This window comes from Strix aluco, chromosome 5 (genome assembly GCF_031877795.1).
Source record: "Strix aluco isolate bStrAlu1 chromosome 5, bStrAlu1.hap1, whole genome shotgun sequence".
NCBI lineage: Eukaryota > Metazoa > Chordata > Aves > Strigiformes > Strigidae > Strix > Strix aluco.
Window position 1 is genome coordinate 15,216,734 of NC_133935.1, and position 25,141 is coordinate 15,241,874.

Sequence of the window (25,141 nt, forward strand, 5' to 3'; positions counted from 1 at the left end):
ACATCAGAATAGCTAGCTTGCCTATAAAACTTTGCTTCTGCTGCTGCTTTGGCAAGGCAGCAGTGTTTACAAGGTGTTTGAACACAATGCAGTCTGTTTATGGTTGCTAGCTCATATGAACCAAGTGCTGATCCCAGTTTCTGGCTGCCATAGCGTGTAGCTTCTGAGTTATTGTGTGACAGCTTTTGGCCTCTTGCTCCTTTTCCTATCTGCATATATGTATATGCACAGTATATGTATAATATAACTAGCCACCTGCAAACTCTCCGTGTCCCTCAAAATGGGATCCACCCTTGCACCAAGTTGTTACTTATCTATGCATCTGTAATCTTCTGTTGAGTTTTGTGTACCAACGTGTTTAAGAACTGATTTTTCTCCTCTCTCCAACCCTCCCTATGTGTTTCGTGTCAGTTCATAGTTTCTGGATCTGAAGACACACATACATAGTGGTATCAGCTATTCCTAACATCAGTTACATTTTTGCAGTTTTGATTAAGATTACTCACATTGGTGCTATCATAAAACCATCCAATAACATTATCATTTCCAAAATAGCATAAGATACTGCATACCTAAGCAACAGTCAAATTGGGACACAGTTTGGTTTTGTACAGTAGATCTGTAAATAGCCCTGTGGGCAGTCCAGCCTTTGCCATATGATTCAATCTCCTTCGCTCAGCGTGTGTAAGATTCTGGATTCAGTAAGTCTCTGACAATAAGGGAATAGGCCAGTGCTTTGTCACATGTAAGTGTAACTGTCTTTTCACAGTAGTTGACAGAAAATAAACTAGCCCATATGTTTTTCTGTCTTAATGCTACAGAGGGGAAAAGCATGGAAAAAGAGAGGTTCTCAGGTTGAAGGAAGAAGACAAACCACCCACTGAAGGCTGTGTTTTGAAATAAGCAAAAACCTGTATTAGAGAAAGAGGAGAGGCTTCAAGACCTCAGTTTTAGGGAGGGTTGGCTTGTTTTCAAGATTGTCTTAATTAGGAATGCTAGCATATAAATGGGTTACAAAAGCCACATCATCACTAGTAAACAAAAAGGATCAGGGCCTACTCAGGAGAAAGCTGGCACAGTGTGATTCACTCCCATATGGCTAAACTTCTTTGCCATTCAGAACCAGGGGGCTGCATCTGGACTGCCTGTTGGAAACAGCCTCTAGCCCTACCATGGGGACTAACTGTTGGGAGTCGTGCCAGGAGCCCTCCTAAAGATGACAGTATGACACTGTATGCATTCAGGTCTAGAGACTTGCACCATTTAGTTTACTGGTATAGAAGCAACCAAGGAGGTTATAAATATATAAGTTATCATCATCATAAGACCGTATCCTGTAAAATTAGCAAATGTTGTGCATAATAATACATGCTGACACTGTACGCATTTGCAATAGGATATACAACAGAGTTAAATGTCTGCATGTTGTTGAACATGAATTGATGCTAACTCACTGCACAAATCGAAAAATGTAGTTGATTGACTCTACTGTGGAAAAAAAACTGGAAATGCTTCTTTTTTTATATTTAAAATATGTTTTATGAAAAATGCTTAACAAAAAAAATTAAGCAAATCATCCATAGCACTAGAGGTGGGACGAGGCATCATAAGGTTTAGGTTTTTTTAGAAAAAGTATCATTTAATAATGAAATTTAGACCTCACAGTTTGGTCTTCTATCTCCTCCTGTAATCAGAAGTAGCAATGTCAAATGCCCTTTTCGGAGTTAAAAATTCAAGAATTTTTTCTTTTTTTTGACCCAACAAATCAAATAATGATCTGTAACAGAAAAGAAAATTTTCAATATATCTTTTAATTTACTTAAAAATAGCTCAATTAATTTGAGTCCTAGTAACTTGTACAGCATATTAAGTCTCAAAGACTACTGTAGCTGCACAGAGTTAAATAGTTTCCAAATGTAATATTGGTCAATCCCAGAACTAGACTCTGTCTCTGACTTACACCCTCAAAAGCCTGTTTCAATTTTAAGATGAACAGTTGTGCTACATTGTGAGATTTCAGTTCTCACCTAATACATATATGCTGTAAAGCGGTGGTAACTGTTCTGGTGCGGTAAAGAAAAAAAAATAATTTTCCTGGAAGAACGGTAGAATTTATTCTGGTTTGATGTCCTCCCAGTCTCCTTCTTGTTTAATTTTTCACAAGGTGTGTTGCTCAGAAAAGCCCTGGCTGCTTTTGCTATAAGTGGCTTGGAGACAAGGGCAGGCATTCCTTGTTTCGTTGGAGTCTGGAAGTATCATTTCACCATAGATGTCTTTCCAGGTGACACATTTCAGGATTTGTTGTTTTGGCAGCAGTTAATAAAGATCTCCTCTATACACTGTTGGTACAGTTCAATGTAGAACCTTTTTACAGTATAGTGTTTTTTTTGTTTTTTTTTTTTTTTCCTCAATATTGAATATATTCTAGCTCCATGTGAGGATAATGATGTGGAGGACGAGTTGGGCACAGAGCCTGCAGACACAGAAGGGCAGGCAGGTGAAGAGGGAGACACAGGTGCAGAGCTGGATGACGGTAGGGTACCACCATGCATCATTTAAACCTTTGTATGAGGGTACTTAAACCTGATCTTTAGTGATGTATGAATTTGTTTCAAATACTCAAGAGGGAGGGAGCCAGGAGTGAAGGACAAAAAGAACTCTCTCGATGCCATGGGTTGTAGAATAAATTTCTCACCATCTGCTAACTAGAGGGCTTGGTCTTGGGTCTGTATTCAGTACTAATCCTGCTGAATAACAGAAATATAAATAAATTTGTGAAAAGTCCACAATATTATGCCAAAAATCTTCCCTTGCTAATGTAAAATGAACTGCATATGCCAGACAACATTGACAGATTTCCAGAAAACTGGCAAGGTATGACTTCAATTACTAATTTATTTATTTGTACTAATAGTCCATCATTTACTGCTGAAATGGTTCTAATTAGTACACAAAAAAAAGGAGTGAAACATTTAGGTGTTCAGGTTATGAAAGTGATTAGCACCATGTGAACAGAAAGAAAAGATTATAAAAGATCTTTTAAATAACAAACAGATGTCCTGATGGACTTGTTTGCAAGATCTCTTGTTTTTTTCCCCTGCCCCATCCGTGATCAGATGACATACCATCTGATGCAGAAGCGGAGTTTCGCTTACATCAGGGTGGTGTAGAAGAGCCAGAACTAAAAGTTTCTGAAGATGAAGAAGATGAAGAAGGAGCAGAAGGTGCTTCTTGCAGTGTGACAGAAGGTAATAGCTTTCCCATCAGTGTTTGAATGATTGTAATTGCATTTGACGTAGTCTATACATTTATTAGATTTAAGAGAAGACAGTCTCTTGGATTTGAACCATCTTACTACTCTCAGTGGCAAGGTATGTACTTGCATTAACATTTTGAGAAGAATGTTCTGAATCTATTAATTACAGCTTCCTGAAGCATGAGAACCTATCTAACTGCTTTTTCTTGTAGAAGTTTATATGTTAAAAAGCTTGTACTATTTTTGACATTTAAAAATTTTTGTCTGTGTTCCAAATGTCTAGTCTAGAATTTGTAAAAAACTGAGAAATTTGTTGACTACTTGCTGTGTGTAACAGTAAAAAAATAAAGAGTATTAGCAGTGTCATGTGATTTTGGAAACATTTTTGCTTTCCCTAGATCCATGCAAGCCATCCATCCCTATCCAGTCATCTGGTGATGTTGTTCTCCCTCTGTCTCCAGTTGATAGCCCTAAAGCAAAACAAGCAGAGGTAAGAAAGGGAATCTTTGATGTTTTCTAATTTCTACCTGTAGTTCAATAGAGCAGTTTGTTGGATAAACTAATGAGGACTGACAGCAGTGGGCTTTCTTCCTTTCCTGTCTCTGTAATTTATGTTGATCATCTTGAAATCTGACTTCATTTAAAAAATCGTGTACTATCTTTCCTATCTTCAGAGTGTAATGGCTCTGTCACAGTCAGACAAGTTCGCATCACAAAGCCCACAAAAGAATTATACAGGATATTTTAATTTCAATGTGCAGGTAACGAGATACACATAATGCATGAAGGGAGCCATAAGTAAGTGATTTCCTGTTTATCCTGGTTTGGCTGTCTTTTCTGTAGCAAAAGCAGATTCTGTACAGTTGCAACTCAAAATTATATTTGTATTACTTAGTAGTAACCAAAGCAGTGCTTATTTATTCCAGAGTAACAACATAGTTCAGCTTAAGGAAGTGAGACGTCAATGATGTACTGACATGTTGTCAGCCCTGGTGTCAGCATGCAAGCGTAGCCTGGAGTTTCCAGCTACTGGTGTCTAAGAGCAGAAAGTACATGACCCTTAAAATGTTCAGTTCAAATTTTTCCCTCCCAAGTGTTTGTTTTTAAGGAATTACTAAAAGATTAGGCTTTATCCTAGAGGGTTTTGTCAAAAACCATTTACTTTTACGAGGGAGACATTATGGGATAAGGCTGGTTTGCTGACAGCTGTTGCTGACAACATTCACTTTCTATTAAAATTAAGGGGGTTTTTTCAGGACCATCTAATGATTATGTTAGACATAGTTATTGTTTATATCAGGACAGTGTCTAAATGCAGTACTCAAGACTTGGGTGTTCAATATGTGTCATACAAGCATACAGATAGAGACGTTCATGCTCTGATGGTCATGTGTCAGTTAAACCAAACTGCATTCAAAAGAAATCCGGTGCAAAAGATGTCATTGGAAAGAATAATACCAGTACTCAATAAGAGGAGCCCACTGCCAAAGGATTAAATTATAAAACAATGAATTGTGCTGCTGAGAATATGGCAGTCTGGATGTAGGAAATGAAAACCAAGACTTATCAGGCCATTAAGGATCAAGGAAGTTGCAGCCTAATTTACTCTTAAAAGGGAAAGCACCGCTTACTTTAAGAAAACATTACAGCAGATGCTAGCCAGCAGAAAGTACTGTATTGGTGAGAGCTGGAGAGACTTGTATCAAATTTGTCTGAGACAGGGGACCAGCACAATACACAGAGTTGGAGATTTGAAGGGAGAGCAGGAAAAGATAGAAATGGATTTCTGGAATTCAGTTTAGTGTCTTTTCTTCCAAAAATTAAATTTGCCTTGCTATCATCTACAAAAGACAGTTTATACAATGGGGCAGAAAAATGAACCATGTCTGATGAGAAGTCCTAAGTGGTGTTCCAGGCTTGTGAGTGGGATGCCATGTGTGGGGTTTTTTTGTATTTTGATACTTGGATGGTTTCTTTATTGCTAACTTTGTTAAAGGCAAAAAAAATGGAACACTATTCTAATGTGGCTAGTGACTATTAATACTTCCCTTTTTCATTTTCTGTAGAATGTAAAAGATCCTCTGGCTGAAGTATCCCGTGCAATAAAATCTCCAGAGGCACGCTTTTTTCCTGAGCCTTTCCTTCTTGAAGAAGGACCAAAGGATGAAATTCCTAAAGACAGGAAAGTTAAGAGTCCTTTGGTTCCACCATCTCCAGTGTTATCCCAGCCGGCTGCATCACCAGAAGCCATTGCACCCACATCACTAGCAGAGTCTCAGCCAGCAGCACCAGTGTTGGCTTCATCCCCAACATCTGCTCAAAAGCCTATCTGTTCCCAGCCTTTGCCTTCTGCCGAAACATCCATTCCATCCCCAGTGGAGCCTCCAGTATGTTTCCAACCTGTCCCAGCCTTAACGTCTACTCCTTTAGCCAAACTGGTCCTTAGGGGCCAGGGTAGTGAGGTGGAAAAACTGAGGAGCCCTACTACTGCAGAAGAAGCCCTGAAACGGAGTAACCTTGTAGAAGAGTTCTGGATGAAGAGTGCTGAAATCCGGAGGAGCTTAGGGCTCACCCCAGTAGACAGAAACAGACGCTCAGAGACAAACTTTACTGTATCTGCCCTTGAGACAACTCCTCTGAAGACTTTTAATAGTGAGAAGATTTCAGGGGATGAAAGGATCCATCTTGTGAAACCCCAGCCTGCCCCAAGACGACAAGGACTGTCCAAGTTAGAAAATGAGCAGATTTCTCTGCTCACTCCAAAATCTCCATCAGAAAAAGAGCTAAAGAGTTCCAGTGAAGTAAGGAGAGATGTATCCAGCAGTTCTGGACTTGGCCTTCAGGAGAGCTCATCTAACATGAGAACTATGGCTAGCCAGAGCTTCAACACTTCCGACTCTACAATGCTTACTCCTCCATCAAGTCCACCACCACCACCTCCTCAGGGTGAAGAACCAGCCACTTTGCGTAGAAAGAGGCATCAAGCAGTCTGGCAGAATGAGGTTGAAGCCAGGTCACCTCCAACACCAGCATCAACACCTCCTGCTCCCCCACGCCATGAGGTGACCCCTGCTCCCAGAGAGTCGACCCAGGCCAAAAAAGATGATATGCGGAAGTCTTTTGCAGAGAGTGTGGATGAGATTCCATTTGCTGATGATGTAGAAGACACATATGATGACAGGACAGAGGACTCAAGCCTTCATGAGAAGTTCTTTACACCTCCTACCAGTCGGCCAAGGCCAGAGAAAGCACTTCTTTTGCCCTTGGTCAAAGAAAATGGTGGTCCACCCTCAATGGAAGGAGGGGTTAACCAAAAGAAGAGAGTGTTGCCTGAAATTTCTGCAGAGGCCAAGGAGCTTGCTGAAGAAAGAATGAGAGCCAGAGAGAAGTCTGTCAAGAGCCAAGCACTGCGTGATGCCATGGCTAAACAGTTGTGTAAGATGAAAGATATGGAGATGGCTGCAGCTGCTGCTGCTGGGGCCACAAGGGCACGAAAGGCATCTTCTATGCCCTTGAAGACCAAAGAGTTGTTTTATGACTCTCCAAAGCATCTGGCCTTGAAAATAGCAGAGGGATCCTCACGAAAGCATGATGCTGCTAGTGAGAAGTTCTGCACTCCTGCTGCTGATGTGGCTGGACCTGAAGGGTCTGTCACCTCTTCAGAAGGCTCCAGTGGGAAAAGTAAGAAAAGAACTTCTCTTTTCTCCCCTCGTAAGAACAAAAAGGAGAAGAAATCCAAAAATGACAGCAGGCTTTCTGACAAATCTAGTGGCGGAACAGAGGAAGCAACAAAGCCTAGGTCTTTATGGAAGTCTGTTTTCTCTGGGTATAAGAAAGACAAGAAGAAAAAGACTGATGACAAATCCTGCCCAAGTACTCCCTCAAGTAGTGCCACTGCAGATTCTGGCAAGCACAAAGCTTCTCCGTTGATTACAGCTGCAGGTATAATAGATATGTATACTTTATCTATAGCTAGGTATCCTTGAAAGTAAGTTTGGCTAACATCAGCTACTGTGTTGAATGACACTGCTCCCCAGTGCAGATCAAGGGTAAGTGCTAGCAACTCGAATTGTATGTTTGTGTATTGACAGAATTAGTTGATATGGCACTGAAAACAAGGGATCCTTAAATAAAGGCTTCACTCTCACTATGTACAAGGCACATCTGTTTTCTGCCTTAGACTGATTTGAGAAGTAAGCGCTGTTTGCTAGAGCTAGTTGTTTGTGACATTTCATCTCTATTTTAAATCTGATCCTCATCTTTTCCTTGAGTGGTCTGTTCTGTTGCTTTCAAGCTGACTCCATGGATACTGAAGACTGCAGAGATGCAGTCACTCCTGTGTTCTCAGTGACCTGGCAATTGTCTGCTGATCTGTGAAGTGGGGATTCTGCGGCCTCATGTAAATCTCTCACATGCTGTCAAGTGCAGGTGGAGATGTTTAATGGCAGCTTGTGATACAATAAATAAGTTAGCCATAAATGTGGTTGAAAGCGAACGTGTTACATTTCTCTGGCCTTGTACAAATAGCATTGATACAGTACAAGGGTAGAATCATGACCATTATTTTTAACAGTGTTTGCAGAAAGTGGTGCTTCTTAGAATGAAGCTTTTAGATGATATTGAACATTTTGCAGATCAGTGCTTCTCTGATCACTCTAATCCCAGGCAAAGCAATGGAGACTGGCATAAAGGACTAAGTATTTTTGAAGCTCAATCAACTTACAACTGAGTTCTGAAATATTTACAGAAAAAATACTTACCACTTCTCTAACTTGCCCTTTTTATTCCCGGCTTCTCAGATTTGCAGCTCCGTCAACACCTGAGTTTCTCAGAGGACTCTGACCTCTCCAGTGATGATATTCTGGAACGCTCCTCCCAGAAATCCAAGCGAGAGGTAAGCAGATGGCAGATGCATTTTAGATGGGTCTAGCATTCTGCAGGTCACAGGCTCAGAGAATCACATCAGAAACTTGAATGATTAATTTTGTTGGCTTTACTGTTTCTTCTATGGACCAGGCTTTCTTGGAAGTTGGCTGACTGTTCTGCCTAAAATAAGTTGGTTTCACTTGGTTTCACAAATGCAAGCTACTCCCTACTGTGATTATACAGAGGATCTGTTGTCTCACTGTGACATTACTTTACAACAAATATCACAGTCAGAATACTGAATTTTGTCCCTGTTGTGAGAATGCCAATGATCTACAGAAAACAGACATTTAATGTCAGAAGAGTAAATTTTACTGTCACTAATGTTATTGCAAAAAGATAACAATGAGATAGTCCTTACTTTTTGTAAGGGTCCAATTTTAGGATATTGTTTTACCAGCCTATTTGATAGATTGAAGTGGTAGAATTCCAAGCAAACTACAGACAGGAATGTACTTTTGCATACATCAGGAACATAGTCAAGACAGATCATCAGCTAAGAGGTAAGCTACAGGCTGCAGTTTGCAGCTCATGCAGGTTTACTTATTTTTCCTGGAAGTAGAGAATGTGTACAGTCTGAATTAGTACCTTCTCGTTTTGGAGAAAAGATGAGCCATCAGCTGTTTCTCCTGTTTTCTTTGAGGACTTAGAATCATAGAATCATTTAGGTTGGAAAAGACCTTTAAGATCATTGAGTCTGTTGCTGAGTATTTCCATATGTCTGTGTGTGTAGGTAACGACTGTGAAGCTGAAGCACATAGTAGTGAGCCTCTATGAAATGCCAGTATATAGGGGTTGGTCTTAGCCTGGTGTTTTTGTTGCAGTGTGGTCTGGTATAAACTCTGCTTCTTCTGAGAGAGCTGTTTCTTGCTCCTGACCAATCTTCCCTAGCTAGTGCTATAATGTCATACTGTAAGACATATCAGCAGCTTTCTAGCCAAAATAGTTTCACTTCAAGGGGTGCTTTAAGGAAGTTACTGAGAAGGAAAGAGGAGACACAAGTGAGTCTCCATAAAAGCCCGGAGAGAAAAATACATTTAGTTTATTTGCTAAAATATTTATATGTGGAAAATACATGGTGAGAGCCAAGAGTCATATATTTGCTCTTAGTTGCTTTTAAACTGTTGAAATTTTAGGATGGCAGTGTTAATGCAAGAATAAGTGAAAAATGTAAGGAACTGATCAATCATAGTAGTGGGGAAGAGCCCTTCTTTAATTCCTGAGAGGAGCTAAGCTCTGCTAGACAGAGTTCGCAAGGTTTGGAGGAATAAGTAGTTATTTCAGTGACTCCACAGAACACTAAGGCCCTTCCAGTACTGAAGAATGAAAAATGTGTTCCCTCTGTCCCTTCCTGGTGGTGCCTTGTTCACGTGTTAAAAAGACTTGAAGAATAGAACATCTGAGAGGGTACTGTCACAGTCACAGTGACCTGTGCCTCCTGTCTCAAACAAATTGATGTCACATAGTTGATACTTGGCTCAGATGGCAAATGTATGAAATACTGCAAATTGAAGTGTCATAGGAAATGCTTTCTGTGTATATATAGTGGAGTGAATTAGAATAACTAATGTATTTAAGGCTGTAGAAGGAGTTGATAAAGAAAGTAGGAATCTTCTGTATTTACTTAACTCTCTTTTAATCTCTCTCCCTAGTTGATCTAGATCTCTTCTAAGAGGAAGATTATTTTGTTTTTATTTTATTCCCTTTTTTTCTCTCCCACCCCTCCATTCCTCCTTGCATGCCCTCAAGGTGTTTCATGAGAAATTCTGTATTTTCCAAGAGATGCAGAAGAATGAGGTACCTGTGGCTAGCAGAGGACAGATATGCAATACAGGGGGTTCAGATAAGAGTTACAGAGTTACTGTTCTGCCTTGTAAGCTCCTTCAGGAGGAAGCAGGGCTTCAGTAAGGTCCATGCTTGTTTTCAGACTTTGGTAGGCCTTGATGGTCTTTTTTTTTCTGTGCTGAGCTACTTTGATTTAAAATGGCTTTTGCAGGAAAAAAAGATCTCATCCACTAAGCATTGAAGGGGACAGGTGACAGTGGCAGATGCCTGGAATCCTAATACTGGAAATATCTCACCAGGGTATGGTGGTGGTATCTCATTTTCTTCCATTTGCTGTTGCTGAAGTTACATTAAGAATTTCTTTGCTCAACATCTGCCTATTTTCTAAAGAATAGTTTTGAGAATGAATTTATTTAGAGGAAACAAATCTGAGAACTCCAGTTACTTAGTTTTATTGCATCCTGTCCAAGGATGTAGAACATACATTCCAACACTGGAATGCCTTGCTGTCAAAAGAAATGTAGCTGATCTTCAAGACTGACAAAACTGGGTTTTTACTGATTTGGGATGGGGGCTATAATTTTTAAGTTACAAACTGGCTGCTACTTATGGGTAAGAGCTGACTTCCTGTGTGCCACATGACTTTTATGTGAACCCCTTCTTTAAACTGAAATTCTGCTTGTGCTGCTTTGTTCATACTTGTAGTGAGCTTGCTTCCCAGACAGCTTGCTCTGTTTAGCCTGTTCTTTGTGATCAGCAGTGAATTAATTCAGTATTGTTTAATGTAGTGTCTTTCAAGAGAAGCATCTTATAAAGAATTTCTAATGTAAATGCCTCATGGGTCTTGTGCTTATAGGTGTGTGTCATTGTGTGTGTGTTTGTCATTGTTCCTGTACAATTGTGGTATTGTGATCAGATGAGTGTTTTACTACCACAGGTAGCTTGCTTTTTACTGAAGTTTGCATACATGCTAAAGTTGTTCTATGGCTTTTCATTTGTGACTGTTTCTAGTCATTTGAATGTGAAAACGCAAAATGCTGGCTGTTCGCCCAGAATAGCACAATGCCCTCTGTACTTCATGACATAGGGGAATTTATCTCTCTTATAAACCCTAAATAGTTTACTTGCCTTATTTTTGAGGAGAGGGTAATGTAGAACGTCCTTGGATAGAGAAAATAGCTCTTCTCGTCCTCCCCTCTCCTTCTCGTCCTCCCCTCTCCTTCTCGTCCTCCCCTCTCCTTCTCGTCCTCCCCTCTCCTTCTCGTCCTCCCCTCTCCTTCTCGTCCTCCCCTCTCCTTCTCGTCCTCCCCTCCCCTTCTCGTCCTCCCCTCCCCTTCTCGTCCTCCCCTCCCCTTCTCGTCCTCCCCTCCCCTTCTCGTCCTCCCCTCCCCTTCTCGTCCTCCCCTCCCCTTCTCGTCCTCCCCTCCCCTCTCCTCATCTTCAAAGAGGCTGACAAAGCTAATTGCCTTCAGGAGAGTGCTAGAAACTTGATTTTGTGCACAGAAGTTCCATTGTGCTTCATCAATCTGGGTCATGTTCAGCATTTGCACAATTTTATGTTTCATTTAAAACCAGCTTTGTTTTATTACTGTGCATCTGTTTTCAATGTTGAACTGTTTTTACTTCATTTTGTACGTTTTTATTTTTATTTTTTTCCTTTACCATTCCCCCTTTAAAGTCGATTTATGTACCACACGCCTTGGCATTCAAGAGATCATATTCGTCAAAGGTAGTGTCTCCATTCCCACTAGTTGGCCATTGTTGCATTGCATGCCCTGATATTAACCCATTGAATCCATAGCTACCCATCACATGTGCACTAACATCACAAACATTGACTGTGCATGCATGAGATGTTAGCAGACATGGGCAGCAAATTCTTTGTGGAGGTTGTCTACCAGAAATGCATTAAGCTCCATACTGTCTAGTTAGAATGCATGTAATCATCAGTGCAGAGCAGTGCACCACTGTGCACAGTGATGTGGATGGTCTTTGAGCTTCAGAACAAATTGGGTTTCAAGGCAATTAATTACAGAATCATAGAATGATTTGTGTTGGAAGGGACCTTAAAGATCATGTAGTTCCAACCCCCCTGCCATGGACAGGGACACCTTCCACTAGACAGGTTGCTCAAAGCCCCGTCCAACCTGGCCTTGAACCCTTCCAGGGAGGGGGCATCCACAGCTTCTCTGGGAAACTGTCAGTGCCTCACCCCCCTCACAGGGAAGAATTTCTTACTTAGATCTAATCTAAATCTACCCTCTTTCAGTTTAAAACCGTTACCCCTCATCCTATCCCTCCCCATCTTTCTTGTAGGCCCCTTTAGGTACTGGAAGGCCACTATAAGGTCTCCCCAGAGCCTTCTCTTCTCCAGGCTGAACAACCCCAACTCTCTCAGCCTGTCCTCATAAGGGAGGTGCTCCAGCAGCCTGCTTGAGAGCAGGTCCATGTCCTTGTTATGTTGGGGCCCCAAAGCTGGACACAGCACTGCAGGTGGGGTCTCACAAGAGCAGAGTAGAGAGGGAGAATCCCCTCCCTCGACCTGCTGGTCACACTTCTCTTGATGCAGCCCAGGGTACAGTTGGCTTTCTGGGCTGCTGTGGTGGTTTAGTCCCTGCCGGGGTCCGAGACCACGCCGCCGCTGCCCATCCCCCGCAAAGGGAGTGAAATACAAACCCCAGGGCTGAGATAAGGAGAGGTTTAATACAACAGTGCAACAGCAACAAACCGAACAACAACAACAACAGTAACAATAGCAATAACAGTAATAACAATAAACAGAACAAAAACATGTACTGGTACAGCAGTGAGGAGAGCGACCACACAACATGCGCGTTTACCAATTCTCCCGCGCCTGGACACCCTGGACTTGAAGTCAGCATGGTGTTGAATAACCCGTCTAGAGCTTCCCCCCGCTGCTGGGGAAACTTAACCCTATCCTAGCTAAACCAGGACAGCTGCGAGCACCCATTGCTAGCTCGTATTCAGTTTTCCATCCACTAATACCCCCAAGTCCTCCTCCCCAGGGCTGCTCTCAATCCACTCATCGTCCAGCCTGTATTTATGCTTGGGATTGCCTTGACTCATGTGCAGGACCTTGCCCTTGGCCTTGTTGAATTTCATGAGGTTTGCACGGGCCCACCTTTCAAGCCTGTCAAGGTCCCTCTGGATGGCATCCCTTCTGTCCAGAGTGTCGACCCCACCACACAGCTTGGTGTTGTCAGTGAACTTGCTGAAGGTGCACTCAATCCCACTGTCCATGTCAGCAACAAAAATGTTAAACAGCACCGGTCCCAACACCGACCCCTGAGGAACACCACTCGTCACTGCTCTCCACTTGGACATGGAGCCGTTGACCGCAACTCTTTGAGTGCAGCCTTTGAGGCAATTCCTTACCACTGAATGGTCCATCCACCAAAACCATGTCTCTCCAATTTAGAGACAAGGATGTTGTGGAAGACAGTGTCAAATGCTTTGCACAGGTCAAGGTAGATGATGTCAGTTGCTCTTCCCTTATCCACCAACACTGTAACCCTGTTGTAGAAGGCCACCAAATTTGTCAGGCACAATTTGCTGTTAGTGAAGCCATGCTGGCTGTCACCAATCACCTCCTTATTTTCCATGTGCCCTAGCAGAGTTTCCAGGAGGATCTGCTCCATGATCTTGCCAGGCACAGAGGTGAGACTGACTGTCCTGTAGTTCCTTGGGTCTTCCTTCTTTCCCTTTATAAAAATGGAGTTATGTTTCCCCTTTTCCAGTCAGTGGGAACTTCACCGCACTGCCATGACTTCTCAAATACATTGGATATCTATCGGCTTAGCCACTTCATTGGCCAGTTCCCTCTGGACCTGCGGATGCATCTCATCAGGCCCCATGGACTTGTGACCTTCAGGTTCCTTAGATGGCCTTGAACCTGATCTTCTCCTACAGCGGGCGGTTCTTCATTCTCCCGGTACCTTCCTCTGCCTTCTGTGACTTGGATGGTGTGGCTGGAGCCCTTGCTGGTGAAGACAAAGTCATTGAGTACTTCAGCCTTCTCCATATCCTGTGTAGCCAGGTGTCCCATTTCCTTCCAAAGAGGGCCCACATTTTCCCTAATCTTCCTTTTATCACTGATGTACCTATAGCAGCTTTCCTTGTTGCCCTTGATGTCCCTGGCCAGATTTAATTCTGTCAGGGCTTTGGCCTTCCTAACCTGATCCCTGGCTGCTTGGACACTTTCTCTGTATTCGTCCTAGGCTCCCTGTCCTTGCTTCCACCCTCTGTAGGCTTCCTTTTTGTGTTTGAAAACACATATTCTTTTTTGAAATAGAATATGAGTTCAAGTGAATCATCACACTTTAATCAGTGTCCTTCAAAATTGTTGAGTTCAATGAAATCTTAGTGAAACTCTGTATCAAGCTAAAATCAAGACAGGTTCCATGTCTATTTCAGGAATGGTGCTTTCTGAAATTCTTATTGTCATATCTTCACAGTCACAACAGTGTTACATGGGGTAGGAAAGTCACACCCTCTATCACTTTGCCTTCTGATTCGGGTTTCATTGTGGATGTTGTGTTTTTAAAAAAGAAAGAAAGAGTGAAGTGTTAACTTCTTGGAGCTTTAACAATGGTGCTTGATAACCACCTATCTGAGGGTTTTTTAATAGAGCTGATCCTACCTTAAACTCTATTCACTGAGAACAATAAACCAGAGGCAGACTGATCAGTGTGACAGTACAATAACTAGATAAAGCAAATTTCAGGGTGGTCTGTCTTAACATTTTGTCTTTAAAAGGGACTGTCCATGGAGAAGATCTCTTTCCGGAAGTGGGAGACATCTGTTTAGAGCTGTCCCTTAAAACTTGCATACATGTATGAGGGAAGAGTCCTTTCTTCACTGTAGTTCACTTAATGCAGCTGTGAAGTTTCTCTGACACTCTTAAAAGTCTATGAGAGGAAGCCCTCCTAGACTACAAGATAACCAACTAGTATGCCTGATAAGATACTAAACCCCATTTCAGTAATGTTAAAAATACTTACTTAGTTTTAAACTAGTTTCACTGAGAGAAAAGGAGGAAAAACCTCTCTGTTTCTGTAAATGTAGCCTTTCTCCTTTTGGATGGCTTCTGGTGTTGTAATATTCTAATTTTAGTTTAGGGGTTGTTTGCTCTGTTTCACACCAGCCAGTTTTGTGGGGTTGCTCTTGAGATGGGATTTCCCATCTCACACCAGAATGTCATTCTGTTTTCAAATGTCTTTTTGCCTTCTTGATGCATAGAAAAGTTGCATAAATTTACACAGGTCATCATTACCAGTTATATCAGTATAATTCCCAACTATGGATGTTCTTGCTTCAGAATAAAATAGGGAGAGGAAAACACCAATACAATGACACTAGTCTATAATAATTTCTTAGCTTATAGCACTGTAAGTGTTCATGTAGACATGCCTTTACCTTCTTTTAAAATGAAGTCAAGGTGACCCCTCTATATGGTACTTATTGATTTAACTAAAACCATTTGGCTAAATCTATTGAGAAATAGAGCAAAAATTGATTTGATCTTTGGGGAGGGGTTTCATCTAGCAGTAGAAGACAGGGGTGGGACATTAGATAAAATCACAGCTTTGCAGTTGGCTTATTTGCTTCTTCACTTCTGGTTTGACCCTGAAATTGTTGCTCACTGCACTGTGAACACCTTTGCCTACAGAAGCTTGACTTTTGACACAGCCATGGCAAAGACAGAACACCTCCCTTCTGAGATTTTGGAAGAGAAAATGGTCATCCCTCCCCCCATACTTCTGAGCATGCAAATAAAGTCTGCTCCTGTTTTTCCTTCCTTCAGAGAGCCTACACAGAAGAGGAACTGAATGCCAAGCTGACCCGTCGAGTGCAGAAAGCTGCCCGTAGACAAGCCAAGCAAGAGGAGCTAAAGAGGTTACACAGAGCTCAGGTAGTGTCTCACAATCTTTTTGTCATGGCAGACGGTTACCTCTATGTGAAAGCACCATGATCCTGACATTCCTCTGAGTGTGTCAGAAGAGGATCCAGAGATGGAACTTTATTTCTACATGATTGTCCTTGCTCCTCCTCCCTCTTTCAAATTTGATATCATGTCACAGATGTAGGAAGAATGGCTGAAACTTATCATGATAGTTTTGCAGTGAGAAAAATAATGGCCGTAACACCTTTCTAGCTGGAGGTGAGTGAAGCATCATGCACTGAATGGAACAGTGATAGTCAGATAATACCCGATGAAGCTGCACCTATCATTGCTTTGCTAGATCATGCTGCTGGGTGAAGCGTTACCAAATTAACCTTTAACTACCAGAGAATGTGTTGGAAAACTTCTGGCATCAGCTATAGATGATGGGATTTATTTAAAACTCGGGGTAGGGGCTCAGCTGGCTGAATAGCATCACCTTTCACTTCAGAGTTTAGTAACGTGATGGGAGTTGTAGCAAGTAAGTATCAAGGTGTTTGCAAAATTAAGGGATAGGATGCAGGGGGGTTTGAAGGATGTTGTTGCTGGAGGGACTGTGATGATAGCTTTTGAAGCAGTTAGCTTTTGAAGCACTGTATTGTTGTTGAATACTAATACTTATTTTTGAAAAGGTCAGTTTGACTGAAGTCTCTTAGTGCTGGATGAGTGCTGCAGACAGAGCAGAAGAATTGCTTTTGGTGAGGTTCTGTCCCATTCTCCTCTGAACAGATCATCCAGCGGCAGCTTGAACAAGTGGAAGAGAAGCAGAGGCAACTCGAGGAGAGAGGGGTTGCTGTGGAGAAGGCCCTCCGGGGAGAAGCAGGTATCCATCAGAACTTGGTTTGCTTTTTAATGTTTTCTTATCAAGTGCTTGTGCAGTAGCCCATAGCTGCTTGGATTTTAGAGGCAATTGGACCATCATAGCCTAGAGATAGTCCAATGTGAATCCATTCTCCCTTTTCTACTATCTTTTTGAGGCCTTGTTTTTCCTGTGTTGCTTCTAATTCTGGGACTTCCCTATGGGCAGAGACTTAATTCACTTGTCTTTGCCTGAGGCTTAGGAGGTAATTTGCCAACTATTAATAATGGCTGTCTGACTGTTTCTGCATATTACTGGATATTACAGCTAGAAAATTGCAGGGGTTTCCTAGCCGCAATTCACATAAAGCTATCACAGTAACAGAACCCTGTTTGAATGTTAAGGAAGTAATTGTGAAATTGTATGTGCTTTCTCTATTGTGTTGGATTATCAAGGTAGTGTCCTTACAAGGGACCATCACAGAACATCTTCCTCACTGCACAGCCCAGCACACTGGCTACATCCAACAAAGTTGTGCAGAACAGAAATGCACAGGTGTACTGGAAGGTATCCATGTCAAGCTGTTAAAGGAATGTTATGTGTACTTGAAATTAAATTAAATGAGAGTCATCTAATCTGGCAAGCATGTGAGTGGAGGAGTACTTGGTTCAGATAATGCTGATAGTAGTGTAATGATTTAGAAAAAAGAATCCTCAATTGCAAGGAGTCAGATATCCAACAAGCAAATGCAGTGTGCATACACCTGACAGGCCCAGGATTATGTACCTGATTACAAGGGTCACAGATCAGAAATGGTAATAGTGGAACAGGTGTTTGGAAAATGTTTTGGCTTGTTACTTGGATTGAAGAGCCACCACTATGCCTGTGAAGATGGAACTTGATTAAGTAGTGAAGGTTCACCAGAGGAAAAGTCTGTTGTGACTTCCTGCCAATTACTATTTGGCCAGGATTAGGTATGTTTGATGCTCCCTAAGGGTGTGCCAAAGCAGCAAGACTGAGTGGTTACCAAAGGAATTAGGTGCGACAAGTGTGGAGAACAATCTTGAGGACTTCAATAGTTTTGTGATCTGACTGGCTTTTTCATTTGCGGGCTCAAAAATCTAGCCTTGTGCAAAAACTCCCTCTTTGCGGTGGTGCCTCCTTCCTTATGCTCTGTATTTCTTTGTAGCCCCACTCTGTTCTCTGGCCTGCCAGTTACTGCACTTATTAAAACCACCTCTCTTATCTCTAATTGTTCTTTTCCTTTTTCTTCTTTTCGTCTGGCAGTCCATCTTGATTACTCAGCTGCTAAATGAATTTCATGTAAGCCATGTCAGCACAAGTGGGAGATCTTAGCAGCTGAGAGAACATTATTCATGATAGAAGAATGGTTCTTCATGGTTGAGGAATGATAGAAGAATGCCAAAAATACGTTCAGAGAGGGCACAATACGACCAAGAATAAGAATTGCTATTTTATATGGAAGACAGCAGAATGAAACCCTTGTATAACTAACTTCTCACTTCCAGTTCTCCCAAAATGGAAGCAGTCTTAGATGAGCTTGTGTATTTGTGAATTTCCTAGCAGAATTACGAAATTGTAGGTTGCTCTTTGCAAAATGAATCTCTCTTCTTCAGGAAGTCTCCAGGGTATGCTTTGCTCTTGCAACATGTTTCTATCAACAGATCATACATTATGGTTACAGAAGCTTAACTCTATCATAAAGAATTTACCATCCTCAACTCTTCCAGTTATTTCAGGGGATTAACAAGAAGCACATTCCGGGGGGCAGGGGGGGGGGGTGTGCAAAAAAGCATGTTCTAACCTGTGTTGACTGAAACACAAGGTTATAAATTAATTCCATGCTTCCCATCTCTAGCCACTCGTGCATGGACATTTTACATATGGTTGCAATAAAATAATTGAATTTCTTCCTGTTAAAGTCTGCAACATCATATTCTATAAGTACAATTAATTTCTGCCTTCAGTAGCCATTAATTATTCAGGACAGTATAATTTTCTTGTCATCTGCATTGCCTGAGGCACTGACCTAACAGTTACCACTGCACTCAGCAAGTACCATTGGGTAAAGCTCTGGAGTCATGCTCTTGTCTCTGATTGGTCCCTCCCCTAATGAAACCATGTGAACAAAAGTTAAAAAAGGGAAGGGCAGCATATAAAGTGCTGTTGTCATCTGGAAAAAAAAAAAAAAATCTTTCCTTTTAATAAGCTTTTACAATGGGAAGAAATGGGGGAGGGTGGGAGGTATGCCTCCTGTGCAAATACTCTGTCCACATAAGTAGAGAAGGATTGCAGTGCAGGATCGAAGTAATGGCTGTCCCCTAGGCAGCAACCAGTATTAAGCGTTCTAGGAAAACATACTAGACTCTGTAATGAGTGGGTTATTCAGCTTCCTTCTCTGTAGGGAAAGAACAAATCACTCACTGACTTAGACATTTAAATATGAAGTTTTAGGTAGTATTAGTATTAGTAGTAGTTTCCCACTACTAGATACTTGAAAATCCTGATGGAAGAAACAGAATTCTGTATTTTGTAATGATTTTTTGTATTGTAGAAAAAGATAGACAAGACCATCTGAACTACTTCTCTATGTCATTTATCATCTTTTAGTATGTTGCCTGTTAGTCATCTTTCCTGTCTGTGAAGAATTTCAAATGTTGCTTTTGTAGAGGTCTTCCATTAACTTTAATTTCTCAGATCTCCCAACCTCTGGACCCCTTTCCGTTTTTAGAAACAAAGTACTTCTCAGTTGGACTGGTAAGAACAAAAATCAGTACTATGGGTAAGAATTTGTTTACTTAGAATAATTTTGCTTCTATTTTCCGTCCATTTTTCATTGTCCTTAATATGTTCTTGCCAAGTGACTTACACTGAGACTGTCAATAAATTCTTCACAGCGATGCCCTGCTATCTTCTTGAGGGATTAAAGTTAATTTGGATCCTAGCAATAGGTACAGATAGCTCAATACTCTTTCCAGGAATTTCGCTCATTATCTGATAGTTGTCAAGTTGGAATATTTATATGATGATACTATTCAACTAATCATACTCAGAAACATTTAGGAGGTCATTCTCAACTTTAAATTTGACAAAATAATTGCACCTTTTTGGCTACCTCGTCTTTTCCTTTTTTAAATTGCTCAGACTCAGACAAGGTGCAGTTAGTCTTTTATTCTTTTAAAAGCTGAATGCTCAATCTAATATTTAGTTTCTGATTCAGAAAATGATCTCACCCTATGATTACTTAATTGCCTTAATATGTTCTCTGTGATTATCTTTGAAAATCTTACCCTTTGATAGTCCCATTCATAGCAAGAATGAATGATTTGGAACGTAAGCTCTATTTCAAGTGGCAATGTAAGCTCTGTTTCAGGTGGCAAGTTTGTCATATACAGGTGATCTAAGCTTTTGTTACCTCTTTTTTTCCTTCACCTCTCCCCTCCTCTTTTTTTGCATCATGGTATGAAGAATTTTCCCATTTTTCTGCGTTGTCTCAAGAGACACCTTGAATGGGATTGCTATTAATGTAACAGTATTTCATATTGTAGTGCACTCGCCTGTTTGGACATGCTTCTGAGTTTGATTTCCTGTGTGGAAATTTTACTTTTTCAATTATTAACTTAAAAATATGTCAAATAAGAAATTTCTGGGACCTTTTTTTTTTTTCCCCTTATCCTCCTTTAGCATAAACTTTGACAGTGATTTTTAAGAGCTGGAAAAATGTCTCCTACTGTCATATCAATACTGCAAAATTTAAGAGCCACCTCTTTACATCAAGTGAATCCCATGCAGTGAGAAATAGTGCTCTCAGTACTCCCATCTGTCTCTTCCCCAAAGAAATGTTACATGGTGCTAGATTCATGGTGTACCTGTCTCTAGCAGCTTTGGACATGCACATCTCTGTTCCGCACACTTCTGTGCAGGTTCTTTTCTGGCACAGATACTGCATTAGCAGAAACACACACACCCATCTTTCTACACTTAGGCGTTTGCCATTGGTGTCAGCGCTCAGCACACCCGTATGCCATGCTCACACATCCTCCACTCACTCGTCTCCCAAGAAGTCAACCCTTGCACCTTTCCTGCAGCTGACCTAAGAAGTGACACTGTTTCCTCTGACATGTTGCTCAGCATGAAAGCGACAAGATTAGTTCTGCTTTTCTCAGCGAGAACAAGACAGACATCAGTGTCAGGTACTGGTGCAGACTGAAATAGGTGAAGTGTCTCTGTGTAGACTTCTTGATTTTTCCCCTTGGAAGTCCTTGCCTGCCTGCTGGGAATTTTCTCTTCATCTTCCCAACATATATGTTTGTGGTATATTTGTGTGTGTGTGTACATATATGTATATATACAGAGAGAGAGAGAGACATGATTTTTATATATATATATATGTGCCCATATGTATAGCTGCATGTTTCTTGTTTGCCTTTTTTTGTTTCTGTCTGTGTCTTTTTCTCATATATTGCTTTGATTGTGTGGGGCTAGGGTGGGTATCTGATTCAATAACTCTGTCTTCACCAATTCCTTGTAGACTATTGGGGAGAGTCTTATTACAGTGACCTCATCGACTTGCATCTGGGTGGTATGTATGGCTGAACCTCCTGCTGACACTAACCCTGCTGACACTCCTCCCCACCCCTCCCTTCACCTACTTCTCCCATCCTTGGCTCACAAACAAGGAGAAACAGCCCTTGCACATGACTGGCTATAGCAGAACCCCTTTTCCAGCTCAGGAAGAGGAGATCCTGGCATGCTCCACAAACTATGTGTAAGGCTCCCTCTTCTGTTCTCTGCAGTGCTGATTATTTCAAAATTTGCTTACTGTTTTCACTCCAGTCACCTTCCCTGCTAGCAGTGGAGGGCTGTTCTGCTTTTTTTGCATCTCCTTTGCAAAGTCCAACTCTACCATCAAAATCCTCTGTAGGAAAATATTTTAACATGAAGGAGACAGCAGAACTGACCTGCTCCCAGGAGCTAAGGGCACTGTAAAGGGTTAGTCATGCCATTGCCTCCCTCTTCCCCTCCTGAAGCTCATTTCCTTCTTCCAAAAAAGCAAGAGTGTGTTGATGATCTAACAAAACCAAAATGTTCCCTCAAGGGACTTTGGAAACACTTGTAGATGACAGATACTTCTTTCTTCTTGTTCTTCTAATTTTTGCTGGAATCTGCTGTTAGAGTTTCTAGTCAGCCCAGTTTGAATCAGTACACAGCTAATATGCTTCTTGCTATGTTGTGGGGGTTTTTTTAATATCCCATTTAGTGCTAAACACACGTTACAGTGTTTAGCTCTTTTTTTTCACTTTGCACCATAGTTCTGCATTTCTTTAATTAATGTTACATCCTGAGTCCCTTAGTACATTTGCAACTTTTAGGTTGCAAGTTGCATTTGTTTAGCATTTGCCCATCTTGAAAACTGAAATTCCCTTTGCTAGTTTAATCACCCTTAAGTCTGTGCTTACAAAATGAACACGTCTGTCAGCAGATCCAATAAAAAGTGAACTCTGCTTGGTTGCCTTGTCATCTGAGGGTCTCATTTCATTTGTCTTTCAGAGTATAAAGTTGCTTGATCTAAGCTGTGTTATTGTTGAGGGAGTGCATAACAGTCCAGCTCTGCAGAGTGAAAGATCCACATGCTCTAGGCCTGATCGAAGACACATCACTAGAAGTCTTATCCTGATTTCATTGTGTTCTGCATTTGATCCTTCAAACATAATTTTGCCCAGGCTTTTTAACTGTCATTTTTTTCTCCTCCTCCCAAGGGAAGGCTGTCCCACATGGTATCTATCTGTAGCTGTTGGGAATGACCCCAAGTTGTCCTGGTACAATAGGCTTTCATTGAAGAACATCCACCTGAGTTAAGAATATCCACCTAAGTTCACGTTTCAAAATGGAAGACTTTTCTCCTTAGTAGACCTAATTTGTTGCCCAGTTCCCCTGTGCTAATTTTGATGTGATAGTCATCTGCTACCCCTGTGCTTCATTCACTGTTCAGTCCCTCTGGCATTCTTTCCTAGGGTATCTTCTGCAGAGAGACTTTGAAACCCTCTTCTTAGTTATGTCCATCAGGGCTGGCCCATACTTGTATGTGCATAGAGTAGGAGCTGTAAAAGGGTTGATGCTGAATTACATTTAACAGACCCTTATCCCTATTTAATGCTATTTTCACTATACTTCTCCCTCCTCCTGCTTCTCCTCCTAATGCCTCTATAGAGGCAGTGATCCCATCAAAATCACTAATAGTGGCTTTAAGAAAAGCAAAATAATCTTTACTTAAAGGGACACTGTCACTTAAAAAATTATTGTGTTGCAGAAAATGTTTATTGAAAATTGAATTTACTGTTTATCTTTTTTGTGTGTTTGCTTTTACCATTTTCTGAACTCAGACAGTCACCCCAGAGTGGTCATTTTTGATCTTATACAACAGGCTGGTTTTGTTTATAGGGTGACTCAGTCACTTGCACTTCTAACAGTCAGAGACAATGTTCATGTTTATTAAAAATGGTTGATATGTTTTAAAATATCAAGTTTCTGGTCATCGCAAAAATACCTTTTTCTAAACAAACTTAAAAAAACTGCATTGGGCAGTATCCCTTTAAATGCAATGAGCTAGTATAGCCTGTCTGGAGTATGTGGCTTACAGTATTGTTTTGTTGCCTCTGTAGTTTGCTTTGTATTTGCTTTTGGGGCTGCCAGAACACTTTTGCCGGAAGGAATACATTGCTCTGATGATACTTGTCACTATTCAATGGCAGATTTAGAGCTCAGCTTCAAAATTAACATGTCTGTCCAGGATGCTGCATCGGGGTGGAGTGCCATTAAAATCTCTGGAGCACTGTGTGGCTGCATGGTCCTGCTGGGTGCTATAAGCAGCTAAGACGTCTGCATGGTTAATTGTTCTACTGGCAACTTGTGTCTCTGAGGCACAGGCATAACTCTAGAGTCATGCTGTCAGTAGAATGATAAGCAAAATTACAAAATACTTTGAAAAGTTATCTGTAAGTTGGTGGTAATTTTTTGAATGGTTAGGGCGTTAATTCTGTATTTTCTTTATACTAACGAGAGTTGCGTTTCATTCAGATGTTACAGATTGCTCAACAACTTCTGCAAGGGGGTGGTAATTTCTGACATCCTTGGTCAAGTTCCAGTTTGCAGGATTACAGATTGCTATCTTAACTACCCCCACTGCTCTGCTCAGATGCCATAATCCTCTCTTCCTGTTCTAAAATGTCATGTACTGTTGCTGTAAAGCAGATGTTTCATTTCATGCTACAGATGGTCACAATTCAATTCTGAGTAATTATGGCTATGTGTATATTGTATATGCGGTTATGTTAAAAGAACATTACAAAGGTTGCAAAGGTAACTGAAATTAAGATCTTGTATTATGTTGATATATCAACAGATTTATAACCTTTAGATCCATCGCAGAGAGCTCTGCCTCATGCTCTTACGGAATAACTGATAGCAATGCTAGGTTGTCATCCTCTACATAGATCCTCATGGAGAGGAAATGGGACAAGGTCAGTGGGTTTCACAGATGTTTGCTGGCAGCTGTGGAGTGGTGAGACTTGAAAACACAGATTCTGAGCCAGATGCTGGAAGGATATAGTGCTTTGGTGGATGCACACTTTGTCCCTTTTATTCCCACTTACAGTCCTTGTCCTAATCCTGTCTTTTTCCATCCAAAACTCCTTACCCCAATTCTGTTTTCATTCTCAGGAATTTAATTTTAATCCTGCCTTCTTGACAAAGAAATCCTAATATTCTACCCCTCAGACCTCGTGTTTCTCCCCACTAGCTGTTCTTAGTCTTTCACTCCTGCTCTGGCCTTCTCCCAGTATTTTTGGGCTCTGCTCCCTCTTCTACCCAGCATTATTTGTCTGGAAAATTGTAGGTTGTATCTTCTCCACAAATCTGCCTTCTCCTTTCACCCTTTACCCTTTTTCCCTTTTTCCTCTCTGTCTCTTCTCCTTTAGTAGTTTGTATTCTTAGTCTCCTTGCTTAATTAGTCCCAGCCTCTGTTCCCCCTTACCCACCTGTTCCTTGTCCCGGTTTGCTCCTTGTCTGCCTGTGGAAAGTACCTCTGTTGTTCCCTCTGTGTTTACATGAGCAGCTTCCTTTTCCTTGCACCCAACAGGGAATCATTGAGGAAACTGCCCCACACTCCTGTCTTGCTTTGCTCTTGGCTGGAGTATGCCAAGACAGGCAAGAAGGATGTAAGGAAAGAGCTGGTGTGTTTGATAGTGCTGATTTCAGACATATGTTTTCCCTTCTTGACAAGAGCCTTGTGAACATCAGGTAAACAGGGGAAAAAAAACAGTGCGACTGTGGGTTTTTTTAAATTCTTTGTACTAACACTCTACAACTTCAGTTTTTATTAGCTTATTTAAAA

General features: G+C 41.2%; 1 protein-coding gene across 3 annotated transcripts in view; it reads left to right on the top strand.

Moving 5' to 3' along the window:
- The window catches only part of MICAL3 (microtubule associated monooxygenase, calponin and LIM domain containing 3), a 166,194-nt gene that overhangs the window by 127,139 nt on the left and 13,914 nt on the right, over positions 1-25,141 (top strand). For 2 of the 3 annotated variants that reach the window (XM_074826056.1, XM_074826058.1), the window contains 8 exons: positions 2,429-2,533; positions 3,117-3,248; positions 3,655-3,746; positions 5,323-7,198; positions 8,056-8,150; positions 11,646-11,696; positions 15,792-15,899; positions 16,659-16,752. In XM_074826056.1, coding sequence (XP_074682157.1) covers positions 2,429-2,533; positions 3,117-3,248; positions 3,655-3,746; positions 5,323-7,198; positions 8,056-8,150; positions 11,646-11,696; positions 15,792-15,899; positions 16,659-16,752 — 2,553 coding nt within the window. Of the gene's footprint in view, positions 1-2,428; positions 2,534-3,116; positions 3,249-3,654; positions 3,747-5,322; positions 7,199-8,055; positions 8,151-11,645; positions 11,697-15,791; positions 15,900-16,658; positions 16,753-21,280; positions 21,332-25,141 lie in introns of all 3 variants that reach the window. The other variant, XM_074826059.1, reaches the window with a different exon arrangement.